Source organism: Pyricularia pennisetigena, chromosome 1 (genome assembly GCF_004337985.1).
Source record: "Pyricularia pennisetigena strain Br36 chromosome 1, whole genome shotgun sequence".
Lineage (NCBI taxonomy): Eukaryota > Fungi > Ascomycota > Sordariomycetes > Magnaporthales > Pyriculariaceae > Pyricularia > Pyricularia pennisetigena.
The window spans coordinates 186,529-209,777 of NC_043740.1; the positions used below are offsets into that span (position 1 = coordinate 186,529).

General features: G+C 33.3%; 1 protein-coding gene across 1 annotated transcript; it reads right to left on the reverse strand.

Moving 5' to 3' along the window:
- Positions 1-8,481: 8,481 nt before the first annotated feature.
- PpBr36_06833 (uncharacterized protein) lies at positions 8,482-8,852 on the reverse strand (the record flags this gene model as incomplete). Its single annotated transcript, XM_029893975.1, has 2 exons — positions 8,482-8,510; positions 8,603-8,852. 2 exons carry the CDS (start codon positions 8,850-8,852, stop codon positions 8,482-8,484), a joined length of 279 nt encoding a protein of 92 aa, XP_029748151.1.
- Positions 8,853-23,249: the final 14,397 nt, after the last annotated feature.

Below are 23,249 nucleotides of genomic sequence, written 5' to 3' on the forward strand. Positions count from 1 at the left end.
ATTTCGTCCAATTGCTTAGTTTTTCGGATTAAAAATTTCGAATAAAATGTAATAATAACCGTGCCCGCAGATTTGGGATTAAATTTACAGGCGGCGAATTTGGTCAAAATATCGTAAAGCTGCGCCTGGGTAAAAATAGCAGCCGTTCGCGGGGTATCGGCAGCGCATACCTCGGTTAAATTATAATAGCATTTAACGTCGAAAGCTGGGAAATTAGTTATTACCTTTTTAAATATTTGCGAAATAAAGTTGGCCGGGACGAAAATTAAAGTAGGAAAATATCCGTCGGCATTTTGGATAAATCGGTCGTGTTAGTAACGAATATACCATATATAAATCGCCGTAAAATAGATAATCGTTTTTCCTGTACCTATTTCGTTAGTTAATAACCAATTTTTAAAAGTTAATTGCTCCAACTTTAATAGGGTATGGGCATCTAAACCGAAAAAAAGTTAATTTAGCAAAAACAAAAATTGTAATAATAGTTACAAAAATAGGGGCAGGATTGTGACAATAATTACAAAAATAAAGGCAAGATTGTGACGACAATTACAATTATTAAGGATAATATATATATAATTTACCAGCCAATTAATAGGGTAGCTAATGGCGACCAAAAGGAGTATTAAGTATATCCCAATTACACCAAAAGTATTTGCCCTTAATTTTCTTGTATTTAAGACCGATTTTATTATTGGTATTTAAACCGTCGACAGGCAAAGTATTTTTAAAAAAGCGCAACTTTTTTATAGCAGCTTAAATCGCGTCCGAAATAAAAAGATAACCAGTCCAAAAATAACCTTTAGTTAAAATGGAAAATTGCGTATGGTATGCTAAGGAAACCGTTAGGATTTTTTCGCGGGCGTCCTCGAAAATTCCCTTTTTTGCGCGGCTTATATCAGTAAATCGATCGGCGATGGTGGATTGGGTTTATATAAAATTAAAAAAATCGTTTTGTTGGTCGTCGTTAAAAACTTTGGGATAAAGTTCGGTAATTTTTATTTTGGGTTTGGTAAAAATGGGACGATAAAGCCGCCCCTCGTTATACAAATTGTTAAAAATATTTTTAATCATTAATAAATCCAATGGGTGTATTTGAATTTAATTTGCACGCTTTTTTTTTTCAACCGTCCGACCTTAATAGGTTTAAAACGGGACCAGGTATCGACAGCGAATATTATTATCGTCCTGTTATAGCAAACGCGGTTAAAACCAAACAAATTGGCGACGTCGATGGTTTGGTCGGTTCGCGAACGGGTAACCAAACGATATTAAAATTAAATTAAATATAAATTATTTAAAGCGATAACGTTGTCGGCAATGGTTGTATAATCGGCGATAATAAACAGGGTGGAGGATTGCTCGATATTAAATTTAAAAAAGTTGCGGCAATTTCCACTAAAATCGTTAAAAACTTTTTTATTTCCGACAACGATTTTTCCCTACCGGCGAAAAATAAAATAAAGGAAATAGTAACAAGCTTTAAACTAATCGTCGATATAGTAACCGTTATATATATATGGTCCAAAATTAGCGGTTTTAAACCTTAAATCGCCGTTTTTAAAACTAGGTCCGGTGGTTATTATCCGCAGGTAAATTAATATCGTGGCGAAAATTGTGGGAATTATAACCGGTTTAAATTTGTTTGCGAATATTTTCAGCCCGGGGAGGTTAATATCGCTTTAGCGGATAAGGGGGGGGATAGGGGGTAGGCGACGCCGATTTACCAAATTATCGAAAATGGGTTTAATACCCCTATCGTTAAATATATCCGGTACGGAGGCCAAGGTCTTTTACCAAACGGGTATTTTATTATTTTTAATTTATTTACCGGGATTACCTGTTTTAAAATAAATTAACTGATAATTAAAATTGTGCCCGTTATCCCAAAATATATAAAAGGGTAAAAACCAGATTATAACAGCTGTTATATTGTAGCAGTAATTATTTAATATTACCGCAAAAAATAATAACAGCTGTTACAATATATTAAATAACAGGATATATTAATGCAGGGATTATAACAATTGTCGTAATCCAATAAAAGGAAATATGAACCTGTTATATTAATATATTATACCAAAATATTTGTCGTTTCGTAACTAGGTACGACCATTACCTCGTTTATATTCGACAAATTATTATTAAAATAATATGCCAAAATCTGGCCATTAACGCGTATTTTTATTACGGCGACGCCAGCAGCGGATTAAAAGTGTTTAAAAGTTTGGGCGATTGGGGTTTCGTTCGTATTACGGAAAATATTATTTCCGCGACCGAACTAGGCGGGCGGGTTAATATTAGTATTAATTTTAAATTAATTAATATAACCTAAATGGGGTATAATGCGAACTATTTTGGTAATATTCGTATTCCTTACCCTGCGCCAAATCATAATGGTTATCGCCGATACGGATTGGTTTTTACCCAATTAAAACTCCTTTTATAACGGGACGGGTAAACGATCCAGGAAATCCGTATTTTTATACAATAGGAAATAATATTCGGGTTATACAAAATTAATTAATCCATTATTTGGCGTCGAATTAAATTTGGGTTACGTCCGCGATACCGAAATAAAATTAATTTTAATTGGCCGAACGGTGGTGGTTTTATATATACGGGGTACGGGCGGCCTATTTAATGGCGCGGGTACCGGGTTAATAATAACCTCCGGTTATAATGCAAAAAGCCGGTTTTTTGGGTTTTTTAGTGGCGGGGACAATACGTTGGCAAATGGTTTAAAAAATATTAAAAAAGTTTGCAATTAGCGGTTATCCAAATCCGGGGCAAATTCGTTATAATTATGGTCCATATTAATATTATTATCGCTTTTATTGGCGGACGCGGGGGTAAATTGGTTATCGCTTTCGCCCATATAAATATTATCGTTATTATAATCGACGGGGGCGGGGGCAGGTTCGTTATCGCCGGCGTCCATATCGGTATTATTTCCATTTTTATCGACGGGGGCGGGGGTAAATTTATTATCGCCGGAATTTATATCGGTATTATTTTAATTATTATTATTATTATTAGGAATGGGGGGAAAATTTAAGGGGATTCCGGCTGCATCCGAATAACCCTGTAATGTAAAACGGTCCAACCGAGCCAAATTTAATTCCAAAACAATTGCAATATCCGCGTCGTAATTTTCTAAATTTTTAAAATATTAATTTATTTTTTTTATCCGCGTTACTTTTTATGGTGTGGTTATTAAATAAACAGGTAATTAAATATTATTGGGTATATATCCCAATGTAAATTTGGTGGTGGTTTGGGCGGAAGTTTTGCCTTTTTGGCGTTTTTTGGGAGTTATAGTGATAAAGGAACGTAATTGTGACAATTATTACGGTTTTTAGCGAATTAAAGCAATTATTGTGACTATTATTATAATAAGGTTAATTAGTCTGCCCCGGACCTAACCGGGTGGGGGATATTTTTGCGATACAGGGGCGCTAATTAAAATTTACCCTCGTTACGACTGGGTTAATACCTATTTGGGTGGGTAAAATATAAACAGCTTTATCCAATTAAAAATATTTTAATTAAATTTTTTAACGAATGTGTTTGCAGTATTTGCTAAAACAATTTTGCGATTATAACAACTATTACGTTTGTTAATTAAAAATCAAACGCTAATTTAATCATCACAATTTTTTATTAATCGTTATAAAAAAAATCTGGCGGCCGGGAAAAAGGTTTTTATTGTAAAAAAAAAGAAAAAAAGCTAATAAAAATAAAAAAAAGGTATTTATAACTGGGTTTACGTATGGGGTTTTCTGCTGATAAAATAAAATTAAAATGGAAACGCCAAAACTTCCGGAATTTAGCCGTAATAACTGTTATAATTCGCAATATCGAACCCTTTTATTTTTAATCGGGGCGCCGTTACGCCGTACCAGCCTATATATAATCCAAATTTTCAATTTACGTAATAATTGTTATTATCCAGCATTTGGTCGTTTTATTTAGGCCGTTAATTGGGGATTTTGGTATTCAACAATTATATATTTTGCGTTACTAAATCCTCCCCCTTTGGTTAAATCCAATTCGGCGTCGCCTTTTTTATCTCTCGACCTTTTATATTCCAGGGTACGTTATTTAATTGAATTAGGATTTAACTTTAACCGCTTTTTAGTTTTTGGGTTATAAATTTATAAACGTTCTTATATTGGATATTTTTGCAACCGTTAACGCTAACCAGCATTTTAACCTATGGTTATAATACCGTTTAATTCGTTCGTCGGCGTTAATTAGTTTATTTTCCCGAATAATTGTTAATTGTATCCATCGTTTTTTAAAGTGCCACCGTGTTTTAATTCCGCCGCTTTTCTTTTATTATTTATGCAAATAAAAGGCGTGATTTCGTATCCTATTTTCGTATATTATTGGGAGTTGAATAACGAAATAATCGCTATATTGTTTAAACCATTTAATTAATTATAAATTTGGAATATTTTCCAGTAAATCGTTTTTCGTTTATTCCCGGTTATAAAAGTGGACGAGCTTTTTAACGATATTAAAAATTATTGGTTTGGGTAATACCAGCTGGGATAATAGGTCGTATAACCGCCGCGGGTTTGGGTAAAAAATAGTTATTGCAAAATGGGTAGCCCATTTATCCAACTGTTTAAATATATAACTTTTTTTGGAATTTTTCCTGGGTATTTTATTTGGTTGCTTTTTAGGGGGTAATGCGGGTAAAACTCCAATTTAATACACGTAGGCGTTGCAACAGTTTTTAAATTAATTTATTATAAAATATAGATTCGTTTCCTATATAAAATCCAATAAAATTCGTCGAAAATATTTAGCATTGGCGAAAACTTACGTATTTGGCACCTTTTTTTTTAATTTTTTCCTATTTATTATTTCCTATTACGTTTAATAAGGCGGAACGCGTGGTTTAAATATACCTAAAAGGCCGGTTTATAATAATTCCGACGCTTTTACCCGGTTATTGTCGTTTAAATTAAATTTAGCAATACGTGGAAGGTTAATAGGGAATAACCGCGTTTATAAATACGTTAAAAAGTTTAAATAAATAATTTGTAAACCTTTAACGTTTCCTCGTAATACTGCGGGTTATTTGGTTAATTTGGTTAATAATTTTGGTTTAATTGGTTTATATTAAACGATGGACCCCTGCGTATCGAAATACTCATAAGGCGCAAAAAAATATACGGTTTTTTTACGGTTAGGCCCGCGTACGGTTCGTCCGAATTTTTACCATAGGTTTGCGGGGTCGTTTGATATTAACGCGCCGTTTTATATTATACGTTCCATATTAGGTATATTTATACATATACCCAAAAATAAAATGGAAAATATAATACGAGTTTTAAAATCCGGTTTGGGAAATTTTGCGTAAATTCTAATTTTGTCGATTTTAAATGTAAATATATTTCACCGGATAATTATATCGGTTACGTTTCGTTTAATAAATTTTTTAAAACGAGATTTTTTATTAGGAATTGGCGTATTTAAATAATGCGGTTCCTGGCGTTTATATATATATATATATATATATTAATTTTAAAAATACGGGTGGCGGATAATAGTGTAATATTCCCTATTAGGAATAAAAGGCGCCGGTAATCGTTAATAAAGGTTTTGCGCTCCAAAAACTGTATTATAATCGTAATTTCGGGTCGGTCGAAAGGCGTTTCAACGAAACGTATTGTCCTTTTATAATATAATTGGTTAAAAACGTAAATTTTAACCTTTATTGTAAGGGTTACGGTATACCCGAATATAAGTACGGTTGCTGGTATAATTGCCCGGACCAAACGCAATTCAAAAAACGATTCCCTAAAATCCTTCGATCGTAAAATTATATAAAATTTCTTAATAATAAATAAAAACGATACGTTGGTGGAATATAAGGTTTCGATAAAATTTAAAAAATCGGTTATTGGTGGTTTGTTCCGGGTTTAAAAAAATGTACGTGTGTTTACAAACGGTTTGCGGATTCCAAAAAAAATTATATTAAATAAAATTAGCTTTGGTAATAAAAACCGTATATTTATATTTACGTTTAAAATGGATTGGTCGATTAATATAAGGTTCGCGGCGGGATAATGTTATATATTGCGTAATTGTTTTTACCCTAATTTGTTTAATAGGATTATTTGGATAATAATAATATTATTACGAATTACCGAGGTAATTTGCAATATTATATTTTTCCCGTACCCGCTTTTTGCGAGTAAAATAACATTTTTTATATAATATAAAACCCGGTATATATATTGTATTTGGTTATAATGTGGGATTTGTGCAGGAATATTGGGGGGTTTGTGGAGGTTTAAAAACCATATAATAATTAAGGAAACGAATTTATATTATAAATTTAAATTACCAAAAGTTTAGGTTTTGGCGTATAATTTTGGGAAATAATGTACGTCGGAGGAGGTATTTGCCGCCGCGTATACGGGATTGGGACCGCGAAAAATTGCGTCGATCTGGTGGGAAAGCGAAATATATATAGGCGTGTTTCCGGACATTATATATATGTAATTTAATACAAATATATAGAAATTTGCGGAAATAATGGTTTTTTTTAATGGGTGGATAAATAAGGTATTATATAATATATATTTTATACGGATTGTAAAATTAGTGGTTTTACGTTATTTATATTAAAATTTATATGTAATAATTCCTTTCGCTTTTGCAATTCTCCCTATATAAATTTTAACGGATTATAATCGTTATTAGTAAAATGCGAAATAGGTATCGATGGTATTTATGGGTGGACGTATAATATATTAAATAAAATTTACTTTATACGGATTGTAAAATAAATATTTTTGCGATATTTGGATTAAAATTTATATGTGAAAGTTTTTTTCGCTTTTGCGATTTTTTACATATAAATTTTAACGGATTATAATCGTTATTATTAAAATGCGAAATAGGTATCGATAATGTTTTTAAATTAATAATGGGGATACCGCTATAAACGGATAAAAAACGGGTTTTATCCAATTTTTAATTGGCGTACCGGGTATAAAAAATTTTAAATTAATAAAAAAGGCCTACCAATTCCTATTTTTAACGATGTTTTCTTTTTTCGATATTTTGCGTGGTTGTGGAATAATAAGGGAGTGTCGGTCGCAAAAAGGCCAAAAATACCGCCATAAACGGCGAAAATCGACAAATTGTCCTCAAACCTAAACCAAAACGTTTTTTGGATGGACCCACAGGTACATTGCAAAGCCGCAATTGAGCCACGAAGTGGAGCGAAGCGAACGAAGTGGATTAATTGTGGAGTTTTGGGCTTTAGGGATGAGCCCTGAGACTAGGGTTGGCCGCCCCACCGATTTGGGCTGCCACGGGCCCCCGTGGAGGGGTTTTGCAATGCCTTAATCCAATTGCGGTCCGTGCATCGCAATTAGTTATCCCGTTCCGCCGGGTCGGATTCTTCGCCCCAGATTTCCCTTTTCGTGCATGCGCGCTAGTGACGTTATTTTAACAGTAATCAAATCATTAATTTTTAAATAAAAGAAACTAGTTAGTTTGCAGTATTTTTCTGCGTTTTATTTTATTGAATGAAACAAAAAACCTAATGAAAAACTTAAATTACATTTGTAAGTTTTCTTAGAATCTGACTAGTGTATTAATGTTTAATTTAGTTCTACTTATAATTGAGACAATTATTTAGTTAGTTAAGACCTTATATACCAACATACAAATATTGATACAATAGTTATTTTAACTAACAATTCCATGCACTCTGTACCGTTAAATCAGTGAAGATATTAACAGTACATACATTTTTAAATGCTACTTATCTACCATTATTGACATTATAAAAATAAATATAAAAAAATATGTGAAAGAATTAAAAATTATGTTCAATACTTAAATATCAATACAATAAAAATATTTGTGGCCACGGCTCTTGCGGCAAAAGAATTACTATTTTCAACTAATGCAACGTAGGTCAGTCCAGATTTCTACGATTTATATTTATTTCTTTATTCAAATATTCGACTACATGAAGTGGTTATACTGTTATGTTTTGCGTATACAGTGGGAATATAATGCAAACACCCGCTATGAACGGCGAATTGCGACAAGCCGTCCTCAGAATAGAAAGAGCGCGAACTTTTCGGCCAATTAAATTGGCCGAAAAACCATGTGGATAAAAGGTACATGGAGCGCTCGATCTAGGAGAAGCAATTAACTTCAGTAACTTCGTCCGCACACTACCCATCCATATATCCCGAATTATAACTGCTTCTATCCTTTTTCCGCCTTCTACCCTTTCTACCACGGTGTTGGGGAGATCTGGGAGATGTCGGAGGTACGTAGCAACATGAGTAATAAGTCGCAACGGTCAAAATACAACATCCGACAACAACTGTTGCAGCCACGATGCCACCAGCACGAGGAACTATGCTTTGTTTCGTGCCTGTGAATACCAGAGTGAAATTAGTTAAATAATTTATATTAAATTTTATATTTTATATATTAATGCATGCCAATTTCGGTAGATAAACCTTTTGTTATTTATCTTTCTTCACGATGTTTTTTGGCAGCAAAACACGAATAAAAGAAATATAGCAAAAAAAATTTTTGCGTTATAATTTACCTTCATATCGCTTCGAAAAATGACTCAAATTGTAGGGTTTATAACCATCGGGGCATTTGCCATTTTGGGGAGGCACTGAACCAGTAGGGCATTTGCCACCATTAGGACCAAACAAACCGGTTGGGCATTCGCCATTGATGCGAGGAGCTTGACCAACTGGACATTCATTGGGCTGCTGGGTGTAATGTTCATGTTCGGCAATAGCGGATTGGATCAAAAGGCCGAAAATGAGAGCAGATGGGAATTGCATTGTGTCTTTGAAGGTATTTATACCAAATAAGAGCGTTCCGGTTGAATTTTAAACCGACTCAAATATAAAACCGTTAGAAAATAACAGGAAAGTCGAGATGAGTAAAAGTAACCCAATTGTGATGAAAAACATAACGATGAAAATATAAAAGAGATTATATATGCATCTTAAACCAAATATCAAAGTAGCGCCGGTCTTTTATCAGTTTCAAAAATTCATTGTCAATTATAGGGCTACTATATTTATCCCTGCGCGTTTTTCTATTTAGGTTCAACCTGGATCCTCAAAACCTTGACCACAGAGTACCTCGATTATTTATCCAGTATGCACCATTTTTACATTTCCCAACTCGTTATTTCCACCACCCCTAATGGAATCACCGAATTGTGAAACGCAAATAGAACTTGCGTTAAATAAACAGTCGTCGGCTAAAAAAATCAGTCTCCAAGCGGCAATTCCACTTTCTATTGTCCCGTTTTCTACGCTACAGGCCAGAATGAAAAGCGTCAAAGTTCTGGCTGACCGACGGCCTGGTACTGAAAAAATAACAGGAAGCGAAAAGAAATCAATTTTCCAATAGAAACACTAGTCTCAGGGCTTATCCGTGAAGCCCAAAGCTTCACAATTATGCCGCTTCGCCGATCAATTGCGGTTTTGCAATGTATTTGTGGGTCTATCCAAAAAAGCTCGGGTTCAGGATTAAGGACAATTTGTCGATTTTCAGCGTCTATGGCGGTGATTTCTGAATTTTAGCGATTAACCTGTCGTTATAAAAGAATAAATAAAAATCGTAGAAATATACGGGTTACACACTGGATAGAATATTAAATAACATAATCATCGGCGATTTAACTTAGATTTTTATGACATCGGCCGAATTGAATACCACCAGCCCTTAATCCGTTTTTGGTCGTACTGTTTCTTCGCTGTTTTTCGATCTTCGATTTTTCATTATTTATTTTTGTTTTTTTAACTAAATTTAAAATCTTCTGCACGTTTAGCGTGGTGTCCTGTTAATAACATGGCTTGTTAATACGGGTCTAGGCATTGAACCAAGGTGCGGCCTGGTACTACCTAGTGCTGTAAGACCTGTAAATACAGGGGTGAAACCCACTAATTTAAGAATTGATGACAATAAACTTGGGATTAAAAGCTTAATTTATTGGTGGGGGAGACTGTGCTTTATCTCCCTTATCTACCCTCCGAAATTGAAATAGGGGTCCGCACGCCAAAAACCCCCCGGTGCCGCAAACGATTTTCTTATAGATTATTTTGTATGGGCTTTTCAAAAAACACCCTCATTGCCATACAAACCATTTCTGGGTTCGCACACATTGATGCAGAGTAGATAACTCGTAAATGCAGGGTAGGTACTTTACCTGCTTTAAAATAAACCCAACTCACTAACCCTTAAACCGCAATTCCTACGATATAAAATAAAACGGATAATCTAACTACCCCGATAACCCTAATTTAGTACTAATACTATAGATTTTATGTAAATTAAAATGGACCCATCATATGCAAAATAATGCATGTAATTAAAACCCCCTTATTTGCTACTTTTTAGATAAAATCGGAAAAAGAAAATAAACAAAAAATGAAGTTAACCAAAAAAAGTCGTCCTTATACCCTAACCTGACTCGAACCTAATCTCAGGGCTCATCCTAGAACGAACGCTCCGCAATTAATCCACCTCGATGCACTTCGCTCCATCTCGTGGCTCAATTTCGGCGTTGGTTACACCTGTGGGTCAGATCCACCCAGGGATCGTGGTCGTTCTGATTTAAGGATACGTTGTCGATTTTCGCCGCTTATGGTGGTATTTTCGTCAATTCCGCAACCAACACTCCGTTATAAAAAGAAATAAAAATCCTCAAAATACACGGTTTTTACGTTGAGAATAGCATGTAGCACCGCCATAAATAACGATTTAACTTATTTTTTCAACTGCTATGATGGCCGAAATTAATAGCAGTTGCGGCTCAATCGCTCATGGCGGTACTGCCTTTTCGATTTCTTTTCGATTTTCCATTTTCTTTTATATTATTGTTGTCTTTTGGCCAGATTTTGAACTTTGTGCACATGGAGGATGGTGTGCCCACATATAACCGTATATTCTGAGAGCATTTACATAATAAATTATATAAGTCGTTGGATAAACGGATAGGTAAAGGATTTTTAAAACTGCGTAAAGTCTACGATCAAAACACTTTTATATTTTTCCCAATTTGCACGATGGTGAAACCAAAGTCTCAGGGACTCGATCACATCTAAAAACAAACGTCCACGCCAGATTAGATTCTAGATATCTAGTTGTACCCCTTTTTCATAAATGAATGGTGAAGGTGGGTTGTTTTGCTATTGCTATTTTTGTTTAGTTCAACACAATTCGTAAGAAAAAAACTTAAATGACACTTATATATAGTATTCTTATATAGCTGCTAAATTTGGATTATTTTTAATTCCATGTATACTGGGGCGAATCAACTTTCTGCGTAGATTATATATTAAAATAAATACACTAATAAATATTTGCCTGAACCGATAACTGCATACACTCGGCACCGTTGAATAAATAAAGATATAAATGATATATAGGAATATTTCCTCGATACTATTAGACGTCATTGATTATAATAAATCAGATGTATTAAAATAGAAGAAAAAAGAAGAGATGTATATAATAATTAAATATTAAATTAATTGAATCAATTCTAGTAACCGTGTTTGCTTAAAAGAATGACAAAAGTCACAATAATGCAGCGCAGGTCACCTCATATTTTGACAAATTTCATTTATTTCTTTATTCGAGTATTTAATTGCATACCGTGGTTACACTGTTGTTTTTTGCTGTTACAGTGGGATTATATTGCAAACACCTGCCACGAACGGCGAAAATTGACAAATTGTCCTTAGTCTAGAACGAGCGCGATTTTTTCGGCCAATTGGATTGGCCGAAAAACCATGTGGTTAAAAGGTATATGGAGCGCTCGGTCCCCACTGCGATCACTGCGAAGCAGGGGTGTCTAGCTTAAGCATTGCAACTACTTTATTGCCTTATAAACCGTTTCATGGTTCGCACCCAGTGGTATGGGGTAATTAGTTCGGAAATGCAGGGTGAGTATTATACATGGTACATGGTAAACCCCATTGGTTAATATTCGATCGCAACTTCTACTATATAAAATATGACGGATAATCCGACAACCCCGACAGCCCCATTTTCGTACAAGTTATTGTGGATTACATGCAAATAAAGGTGGACTTATAACATGCAAAATAACGCATATAATTACAAGATAATTGTACCAAATTTTGAGGGATTGGATTACTTGTAAAAACAAACGTCCACGTAGAATCGAATTCGGATTATTTGATATTATTAGTTTTTTATACAAAAATGCTCAATTTGTGTTATTGTTTTCTTTTCTATTTTGTTCAATGGCTGCGAAATCCGAAAAGAAATTATGTAATTTTTGTATATAAAATTATAACATCATTATTATCCTAAAGCTTTTTTTATTTTGTTAATTATTGAGCAAAAAAACATTTTTTACTAAATTAAACGCCAAAATGGAAACGTTAATAAAATGTTGATTTCAAACGATAGTGGCATACCCATTGCGCCGTTCAATTGGTGAAAATATTGAATGAAGTCTATTATATCTTAGATACATTAATTACTCTTATGTACAATTATCAATTCAATGTAATGAAATATCTGAAACAAAGGATATTTAATATTTAAAATTGAGCTTAATCAAAACCGCTATAATAGCGGTTTTGTCCTAAAATCATGCTAAAAATGCTCATTTCGCAACGCAGGTCACCACATATTTTGACAATTTTAATTTATTTTTTATTCGAGTATTTAATCGCATACCGTAATTATATCATTATTTTTTGCTGTTATAGTGCGAGTATAGTATATATAACTGCCACTATCGGCGAAAATCGACAAATTGTCCTCAGACTAGAACTATCATGATTTTTTCTGCCAATTACATTGGCCGAAAAGCCATGTGGCTAAAAGGTATATGGAACGTTCGGACTTCGCAGGGGTCTAGTCTAAAGACTTAGCCTCAGTGCTCAGACTAAACCCCCCTGCTCCGCAGTGAGGACCGAACGTTCCATGTACCTTTTAGCCACATGGCTTTTCGACCAATTACATTGGCCGAAAAGATCGCGCTCGTTCTAGTCTGAGGACATCTTGTCGCATTTCGCCGTTCATGGCGGTACCACCAACAAAACACCCAATGCTGCGATATTGCCAATGATTATTTTATTAATATAAGGATGATTTGTGGTATTTTGCCGTTTCTAGCGGGTATATACATTATATTCGCATGATAATATCAAAAGAAAATGGTGAAACCATAGTACACAATTAAATATTCGAATAAAAAAACAAATAGAAATTATAAAAATATATAGTAGTCTGCGTTAAATCTATTGAAGTTTGTTGGTTATTTGAATGCCGGCCGCGTTTTAATAACCACTGTATTTGGAAAGATATTAAAAAAATGAGTAAAATTTGTAATTTTTCATTATATTTAATTCTTATTTTGAATAATGGTATATAATGTTCATTTCAACTTGAATTACAGTTTTCTTAGCCTGATAGACCTAATATTGCAAAGTGCATGCAATTATCGATTGAAACAAAAGTTTTATTAATATGTTTATATAAATTAACAATTTGTTAAAAAACTAAATAATTTACGCAAATATTGGTAAAATTAAAATATTTTTAATTTGTGCATCCCTTTATCAATTTATTAGTAAATCCTATTTGAATTTTTTTGTAAACTTCATTTAACCAAATAAAGCAAAAAATACAAAAATAACACAAATTTAGCATTTTTTTATAACAAAAAAGCAAAAAGGGCCGGTATTGTAAATCGGGTCTTACAATGACGGTTGTTTATATACATAATTCACTTTTTCAAATTTTGGTTTTATTAATATTAAAATTGGTAAAAATGTAAAAGCATTTCGATTGTAAAATAAATATAAAATTGGATACACTTTACCTATCCGCATATTTAACGGCTTATATAATCAAGTATACGTACCAAAATGTACTATTATATTAAATACATATACCGCCCCCCACGTGCAAAACCACTAAATTTGGCCGCGAAATAAAAATAATATAAAATTAATCAAATAAAGCAAAAAGATTCATAAAATACACATTTAGCAGTTATTTTTATTAAACAGTTTTCAAAGCCGATATTATAAATGAGATTGGACTTGAACGTTTGTTTATATACGTAATCAAATCTCTAAAGTTTTGGTTTCAATATCGTTAAAACTGGTAAAAATATAAGCGAGTTTCGATTGTAAATTATACATAAAAAATATATATTTTGCCTATCCGCTTATCTAACTGCTTATATAATTTAGTATATGCACCAGAACTTATTATAACGATATATACATATATACGACCCTCCACGTGCAAAAAATTTAAAATTTAGTCAAACATTAAAAATAATATTAAACAAAATCGAAAATCGAAAAAAAAATCGAAAAAACAGTACCGCCATAAACGGATTAAGGGCGGGTGGTATCGAATTCGGCCATTATAGAAAATAGAAAAATAAATTAAATCGCTCCTAATAGCGATACTAAACGCTATTTCCAACGATATTTTCTTTTTTCAATATTTTGGGTAATTGTGAAATAATAAAGGAGTGTCGGTCGAAAAAAGGCCAAAAATACCGCCATAAACGGCGAAAATCGACAAGTTGTCCTCAAACCTGAACCAAAGCGTTCTTTGGATGGACCCACAAATACATTGCAAAGCCGCAATTGAGCCACGAAGTGGAGCGAAGTGGATTAATTGTGGAGCTCTGGGCTTCAGGGATGAGCCCTGAGACTACTAAAGACTGAGATTAATTCGGACCGCCGATACGAACCTCGGATAAATTAGCCACTTTTAACCCAATGCTTAAATTAGACCCCTGTGGGGTTCGAACGCTCCTGATCTCTTTTAGCCTTATAGACTTTGGGCCAATTAGATTGTGGGAAGAGACCGCGCTCGCTCTAATCTGAGGACAAGTTGGCGAATTTCGCTGTTGGTGGCAGGTATTTATACTCAATTCGCACTGTAACTGCAAAAATAGCAACACAAATATTGTAGAAAATGAAAATTTCGAAATAAAACAATAAATACGAATCGTAGAAATACGGAAAACAGGGGTTGCAAAACTTGGATTTTTGTTGGTTTTTTAACGAAAGAGTCGTTATACTCCTTACTTTAATTAATTTAATATGTAAAACTTGATTTAATTTCTATTTTTCTAATATATTTTACTTTACTTACTTTATTATTATAAGTGAGGGCAAATAATATGTATAGTGTTACGATCAAGGTATCGGGTAACCTGTTCTTAGGGTAAAATATAGTGGGTTAAAGCAATTAAACGTCTTATCTGGGTAACTGGGGTTTTCAATAACTGGGGTGAAACTATAATCGATTCCTGGGTAAATAGTGAATTGATTACTGTTAAGCAATCCTAACCTAAGTTTTATTTACATAATAATAAACGTGTCTTACATAACTTATATTTCCAATATGATTTTTCCTAATTTGTTGAGTTTCTAACTTTCAATGGAAGTTTTACAAATTAACCGAAATTACCTTTAAATAATTACGTGCTATTACGTCATTGGGTTTTTATATAATCCCATTTCCTACCAGTCAGTATTTCTTTTGGTCGAATATCTTTAAAAGGGGTGTAACCCCGCCTGGCCTCCCTAATACCGGCCCAATTATTTGGTCGCAATATTAGGTTTCCTCTCCTTTAACCATATCCCTTCAATTTCTTAATGATTCCTTTTCCCTTAATCCTAGTTTCGGATTATATATTCCTTTTTTGCTAATTTTATTGCGCCATATTTAATCGCGTAAACAAATCAAAATCTGGTCGTTCGTCGACAAAACGTCGCCACGCCTTTTTTGCGTTTCTTTTTCCTTTTTTGTGGATATGCATTTTTATTTTTATCATAAATTTTGCGGTATAATGCGCTGCGCCGTTTTACCGCAAAATTCCTTTCGTTATATCGATTGTTTTCGCGTTAACCGTTTTATTTACGATATATTAGGTGTTTCGAGTATTTCATTGCGCAACATTAGTCGGTAATATGTAAAATTTAACGTTAAAATGGAGGCTTTGGAGGAAAATATTTTAACGAAGCAGCAGAACATCCAAAAAAACATTTAAAGCTTTTTCGTTTGCGAAAACAAAACAAATTATGGTTTAAAAAGGTTATGCGAGCTATATTTCGCGGAATTAATAATTCGGAGGAATTGGATCGGGTGGAACGTAAAAAGGTAAAATAGGAGGAACGGCGGCGAACGGACGAGATTTTTTCTAAATTATTTTCGGAATCGCTTTTTCCGGATTTCGATTTTGCCTGGAATTCGTCCTTCCTAATAAATCCTTTAAATTTCTCTTTATTGGATAAGATGAATATTTTTGCGCAATTTTTGGTGGTAAATTTCTTTGTCCGTATTTTTAAATTTATAATTTATATTAATCGTTTTTTTGTTAATTTACTTAATAATATAGTTTCGAATCCTAATCGATTTTTAGCTTTTGGGAATAATAGGTAATATTGTTTTGGGTCGTCCTCTTTTTTTTGGCTAATTCGGTCGCAAATCCAATTCCTGATAATATTGGCGGAATAATTCCTGGTAATTTTGGAAATGGTTAGAAAATTCCAAAATATTGTTTTCGTGGCCATAGTTTTCTTATATAATAAAATATTTTGTTTTGCCGTGGTTGTGTTTGTGGTCCAGTATTCGTTCGACGTCGTACGTTTTTTTCACGTCGATTTCGATCGTTTTTTAAATACCGGTACCGTATAGTGTTGGCTTCAAAAATAATACGTGGAACGTTGGGTGGAATTTTATAATACCCGGTAATAATAGTTTATGATTGGTTTCGCTAATTTTTTTATCGATTTCAAAAATAATACGTGGAACGTTGGGTGGAATTTTATAATATTCGGTAATAATAGTTTATGATTGGTTTCGCTAATTTTTTTATCGATTTCAAAAATTCCAACCTTTTTAAAATTAAATTTGCTATTTGGTCGCATCTTTAATATTAAGTCGAATAAAATAAGCGTCATTTTTTCCTGGAAGGATGGTCCTTCTATCCGATGCTGGTTGGCGTATTTGGTTATTTCTTTTCGTACGAATTTTAATTTTTGTTGGAGTTTTTGGTGGAATTTTCGTAATTCGCTGGTTTGTTTGTCGGTTCGTGGGGCCGTAATCGTGGTTTTTGGTTTTTTATATACGGTAGGATTAAATCCGTAATTTGTTTAAAGCGGGGTTATTTTAGTATTTTATTTTTTAAACTGTTATACGCGAATTATATTATAGGTAATAGTCGTACCCAATTATCCTATTTATGGTTTATAGAGCATTTTAAATATTATCTTGATATCTGGTTCGCTCGTTTCATTTGGCCGTTCATTTGTGGGTAAAGAGCTTCAAATAGCTTATGGTCGCTTCCTAGCTATTTTATTAAAACTTTCCAAAATTTTAATATATAAAGCTTATTTGTATCCGTAATAATGTTTTCTGGAAATCCGTGGTTACTGACAATTATTCATAGCAATGCGTGAATGACTTTTTCGGCGTTGCTACTTTCTTTATACAGTAGGAAATAAACGTATTTGGTAAATTTGTTGATTATAATTAATATAATGTCGTATTCAGTTCAAATAAATAGTTTTTCGGAAGGTGGTTATTTAACGATAAAATCCATTATAATGGTTTTCCAGGCCTTATTAGGGGTTGGTAAAAGCTGTAAGAGCCTATAAGGTGTATGTTTTGCGGATTTGTTTTTTGCGCAAAATTCGCAATTTTTAATGGTTTTTCGTACTTTCTATGGTATTTTTTTGAAATTGTGTCGCTGTTTTAGCCGTTTCCATACTGTGGAAATTCTTTAGGGTCCGTGAGGTTTACTTTCGTGGATTTTCCGTATTTTTTTGGTATAATTACCATATTGCTTATCATAAAATATTCGGTAAATTGGTAAAAGGTTTCCGTTATCATTTATTGTAAACGTTTTCCGTATTTCCCCAAGTATTATGCTATGAGTATTTGTGCTTCGGTTAAGGGCGTCGGCCCTGCCGTTTTCTTTTTTTTCGATAAATAATCCTAAAATGGAATTTTAATAGGAATTTTACCCAGTTAATTTATCGTTTATTTAACATTCTGTTGGTGGTAAAATGGGTTAGGCTTTTGTGATCCGTACAAACCAATATTTCGTATTTAATTCCAGATAATTATGGTTTCCATTTTTCGAATGCTGGGATAATAACCATAAATCTTATATCGTGGATTTGGTAATTAAATTTTGGTTTATATAATCTTTGTAAAAAAAAGGCGCAAAAACGTAGGCGTCCTTTTTCGTTTCGTTGGTTAAATTGTCCTCCGTTTGCGTAATCGGATGCGTTGGTTTCGATTTCGAAAAGTTTTGTTAAATCTAATATTTTAAAAATTAGTTTTCGTGCTATTGCGTTTCGTAGCTGTTCGAAGGTTTATTGTATTAATTCCCTTCATTAAAATTCTGAATCTGTTTTGATTATACTAATCAATGGGGTGGCAATCGTGCCGTAATTTTTGATAAATATTCTGTAATTTCTACAAATCCGAAAATGCCCGGACGTCCTTGACGTTTTGTGGTTGGGGCCGTTCCTTTACTATTTGGAGTTTCGATTTTTCCATCCTAGACTTTTCAGGGGCGATAATATATTGAAGGAAATTAATTTGCTTGCTGTAAAAAATGAATTTTGGGGGTCTAATTAAAAGCTTCACGTTTTGCAGCTTTTGTAAAACTGTGTAAACGTGTTTTTTATATTTTTCCAACGTTTTCGGAAAAAATAAGGATATCGTTTAAGTAAATAACGACAAAAATGTTTCAACATTTTTTAAAAACGTGGTCAATTATGGTTTGGAAAATTACGGGGCCGTTCGTAAAACAGGAAAAATACTACTAGGTACTTGTAATATTTTCGTCGAATACGGAATGCTATTTTCCATTCCACGCCTTCCTTTATACCGATTAAATTATATGTTCTTTTAAAACTTAATATTATAAACTACTATATTTAAAAACAAATATTTCGAAATTCTCTTATTTACGGGAGCGGGTAGCAATTCTTTACTTGAATATCGTTTAATTATTCATAATCCACACATAATCGTAATTTTCCATTCTCTTTTGATACGAAAAAGATTTGGTTTCCTGCTGGTAATGTCGATGGTTTAATATAACCTTTTTGAAGGTTTTTTTGCGAGGTATTCGTTTATAATCTCCATTAATATTAGATTCAAACCGTATATTTTATGGAATTCAATTGGGCTCCTGCTTTGAATGGTATTTTGTGGTCGAATGGGCTATGCTCGGGTAAATCTATTCCGAGTTTCGGCTAAATAATCGTGTATAAATCTGGTACTTTTCTGGGATTTTGCCTTTTTGGGCTGTTTTTTCGTGGTTGATATTATGTAATAAAATCGGTTTTAACCTATAAATAATCGCTTTTTTTCCGATATCAGTTCCGGGGTTGAATCGTCCTTCCTATAAGTACGCCATCTGTTTTATTTGATTTTTCCGTACTTTATATTTCCTGTATAAACCCTGCCATATTGGAGGTCGTATAATAATCAGGTGCTTTTCCTATTAATTTGGCTTATAATCCAATTTATCCTGGTGTTGCTTTTTTTAAACCAGGGAATTCCTAAAATTATATTTTTGTTCTTTATTTCCGTAATATCCAAAATGATTTATTTTTTCGTCCATCATTTTCCATTTCAAGGTGTACGGTCTTTATTTCGATAATACCGTTCCCGAATAAAACCGCTTCTCCTTTTACGGTTTGCAAGCAGTATAACTTTGTTTACTGCCAAAATATCCGTCGTTTTTTTACGATTTTTGGTGAAATGTAATTATTTTATATTCCGTTAGTAAGGAACGTTCGTATAAGTTTTCCATTAAATTATAGATTGAAGAATATGTATTCATGTATTATTTTCGTGGTCTGCGTGGCGTTTATGGTTTTTTATTCCGTTTTTATTGCTACCGTTTGGTGCTTTATACCGTTTGGCCATCTTAGTTTTTTGGTTTGCTGGATTCGCGTTATGGGTCCTTATTTTTTTCGTTTCCGGCCGTATAACTGCTTTGAGCTTTAACCTTATTAAATCGGTGTCCCGTTATTGTAAATGTCTTTCCTACGTTCGTTGGGATTTCGCTGTTTTTACGTTGGGGTTCCAGACGATTTTGGTTTTAGGTAAGGGTCCTGGTTATCGTAACTTTATTTGGTATTATACCTCTATTCTAACTAATATATGTATTTGGCAAATATTTCGGGTGCATTCGTATTATAGAAATCATCTTTAATTAAAATATATTATAAGGTAATCGTTACAGGGGGTGAAAATTACCGCTAGTTCGGGATTAAATTATATTTTAATTTCCCAATTAGGTAGTCTAATGTTGGCATATATTTCATAAATGTTTATTATTTTGCGTCGGCGTGGAAAACAATCGTTGATTATTTTGCTGCTAAAATATAACTCGCAGTTGTTTCGAAAAGATTTTACCTAAAACATTTCGGTATATTTGGGATATTTGGTATCCAAAATCGGGTGGTTTCCGAAAATTGGATTAATTAATCAAATGGCGTTTTATACTTATATTCTAAGTCATATTACGGGGAATTGTATTAAATCGTCGTTTCGGTATAAATCGATAAGTATTTTTTCATATATATAGGGGTTATTTTCTTTTGCTGTATTATATAGGTTTAAAGGTATAACCTTTTTTTCGCTGAATTCGTTTTGTAATTCGTTGCTGGATTCGTTTATTGGGGCTTATTAAATTATTTGGAAACGGTAAATTTATCCCAATGGTTTTGGTTCTCATTGTTTTCAAAATATTTAATTCCGTAGGTTCGGGTAGTTTGGCGTTCTGTCTGCGTAATTATGCGGGTGGTTTAATTCTAATAAGTACGCGGTTTCCCATTATCAAGGTCCGGGCGCTTTTTAACTTTTGCGGGTACCATTTTGCGTCCATTTTTGCGCTATTATGGGTTATACGATTGTCGTTATAACATATGGTCCAGTTTATTTAGCTATATTAATCCGGTTATATTTATTACTGGGTGGTGGCGTTTAACTTTTGTAATTTTTTGGAGTCAGAGGTGTTATTTTGGTATCCAATTACAAAATCAGGATATAAGCCTGGAATATTCCTGGGATAAAATTTGGCGATATATCCCGGTTTATTATGTTTAAAATATTTGCCATTTTTAGGATTTTTGCGAGGTTTTTTACATTGCGTCGCGTTAAAATCCATAAATCCGTTTAATATTCCGTAGGAAATATTATATTAACGAAACGGTTTGGGGTATCAATATTTGTGTCCTACATTAGTTTATCGCAAAATTGGGCCTTATACGCTACGTTTTTCGCGTCGTTCCAATTTTCGTTTATAAAATCGATTATCGATTTTGATTATTAATTTTACGTATTCGGCTGAAGTATCGGGTCGTTCTTTTTTAACAAATTCGTTGTTAATTTTTTCCGTCAATCCTGCATAAAAACGTGCTTCTAGGGTTTAGGGCCCGATTATAATTTAACGGTAGTTTATCGAAATTTACTGGTATATTTGGATACTGATTTGGTTCAAAAAAAGCGCACCAGTGTACATTTAACCGTGGGTTCCTCGTTTGGGTTACGGAATGCTCCTCTAAAACATTTTGCTAAATTTTCGCAATTATTAAAAATGCGGTTAATTTTAATTTTACGGTTTTTTTTTATCGTGGTCCAAATGATTTCGTAAAATTAATTCGAATTAGGCCAGCGCATCGCCCTTTAATAGCGAGGTTGCGTAAATAACCTTATTTGCATTATTATCGAAATTATCCTGGTTAAAGTGAAAATAAACCCGAGTTCCTGTAAAAAATCCCCACAAAATATTTAGGGTATTATCGTAAAATAATGGTAAAAAAAAATCAATATAATTTCTAGTAAGTCGATTAATTTATTCCGTTATTTGTTCTTGGAGCTGTCGATTTTCCGTTTGGAGCGTCGCGACTACTTGGCGTAAAGCGTTAGTGTTGGCCGGAGCGTTAATGGTAAAAGGGGTTTAAAAGGTGGTTTCATTAAAAGACATCGTTTCGGCGATATTGTTCGGTATATTCTAAAGCGAAATATTAAATAAAAGCAATTAAAATATTACGATTAAAATATCGGGTAACCTATTTTTAAAATAAAGTATAGTGGGTTAAATCAACTGAGCCTTTTATTTGGGTAATTGGGGTTTTTAATAATTGGGGTGGACTTATAATCGATTCCTGGGTAGGTAATAAGTTAATTACTGCTAAACAATACTAAATTAAATTCTATTTGTATGGTAGTAAGCGTATTTTACATAGATTATATCTCCAATGTGATTTCTCCTAATCTCTTCAAGTTGTATTTTTTAATCGAGGTTATACAAATTAACCGAGATTACCTTCTGGTGGTTACGTGCTGTTACGTGATTAGGTCTTTATTTAATCCTGTTTCCTGCCGGTCGGTGTTCTTTTGGTTAAGTGTCGTTAGGAGGGGTGTGAGCCCGCCTGGCCTCCCTGGTACCGGCCCAACTATCTGGTCGTAAGATATAGACTATGCCATTATATAATTGCAAATTTTAGTTAACGTGAGGAACCCCCTGATGGCCACCCCCCCCCCCCCCCTAATGGGCACCTTTTTTACACCAAAACTCCCTTTTTGGAAAACGTTATAATAAATCGAATAAAAGTCGTATCGATACCATTTTAGAAAGGTACATAGGGATTTGATAGTAGAACACATACCGCAAAGGAATTTTGGTTATGTATAATATATATTCAAGGTTTGGCGCCCAAATCCGGCTTTAGATCTTCTTATACAAACTGTATGGTAACGAAAAACGGCAATATTTACCGCAATTTCCCATTTTAAAAACCAAAAATCAAAATATTATTATATTGTATATATATTACTTTATCAAGGTAGGTTCCCTGTTTTTTACGATATATTTAACGTTTAATTAGCGAATATACATATATATATATATATATATATATACTGTATAAGCTTATAGTGGCTATATAAATACTACGTATAACGTAGCGAAAGATGTCAAATCAACAATCTTGAAATAAGTAATCGGCTGGATAAGTAACAGTTTAATAATATTCGTAATTTTGGCTTTTAAAACGGGTAATTGCGGTATTTATTGCCGGTTTTCGCTACCATACAATTTGTATAAGAAAATCTAAAGCCGGATTTAACCGCCAAACCTTCAACATATATTATACATATCCAAAAATCCTTTTTTGTTA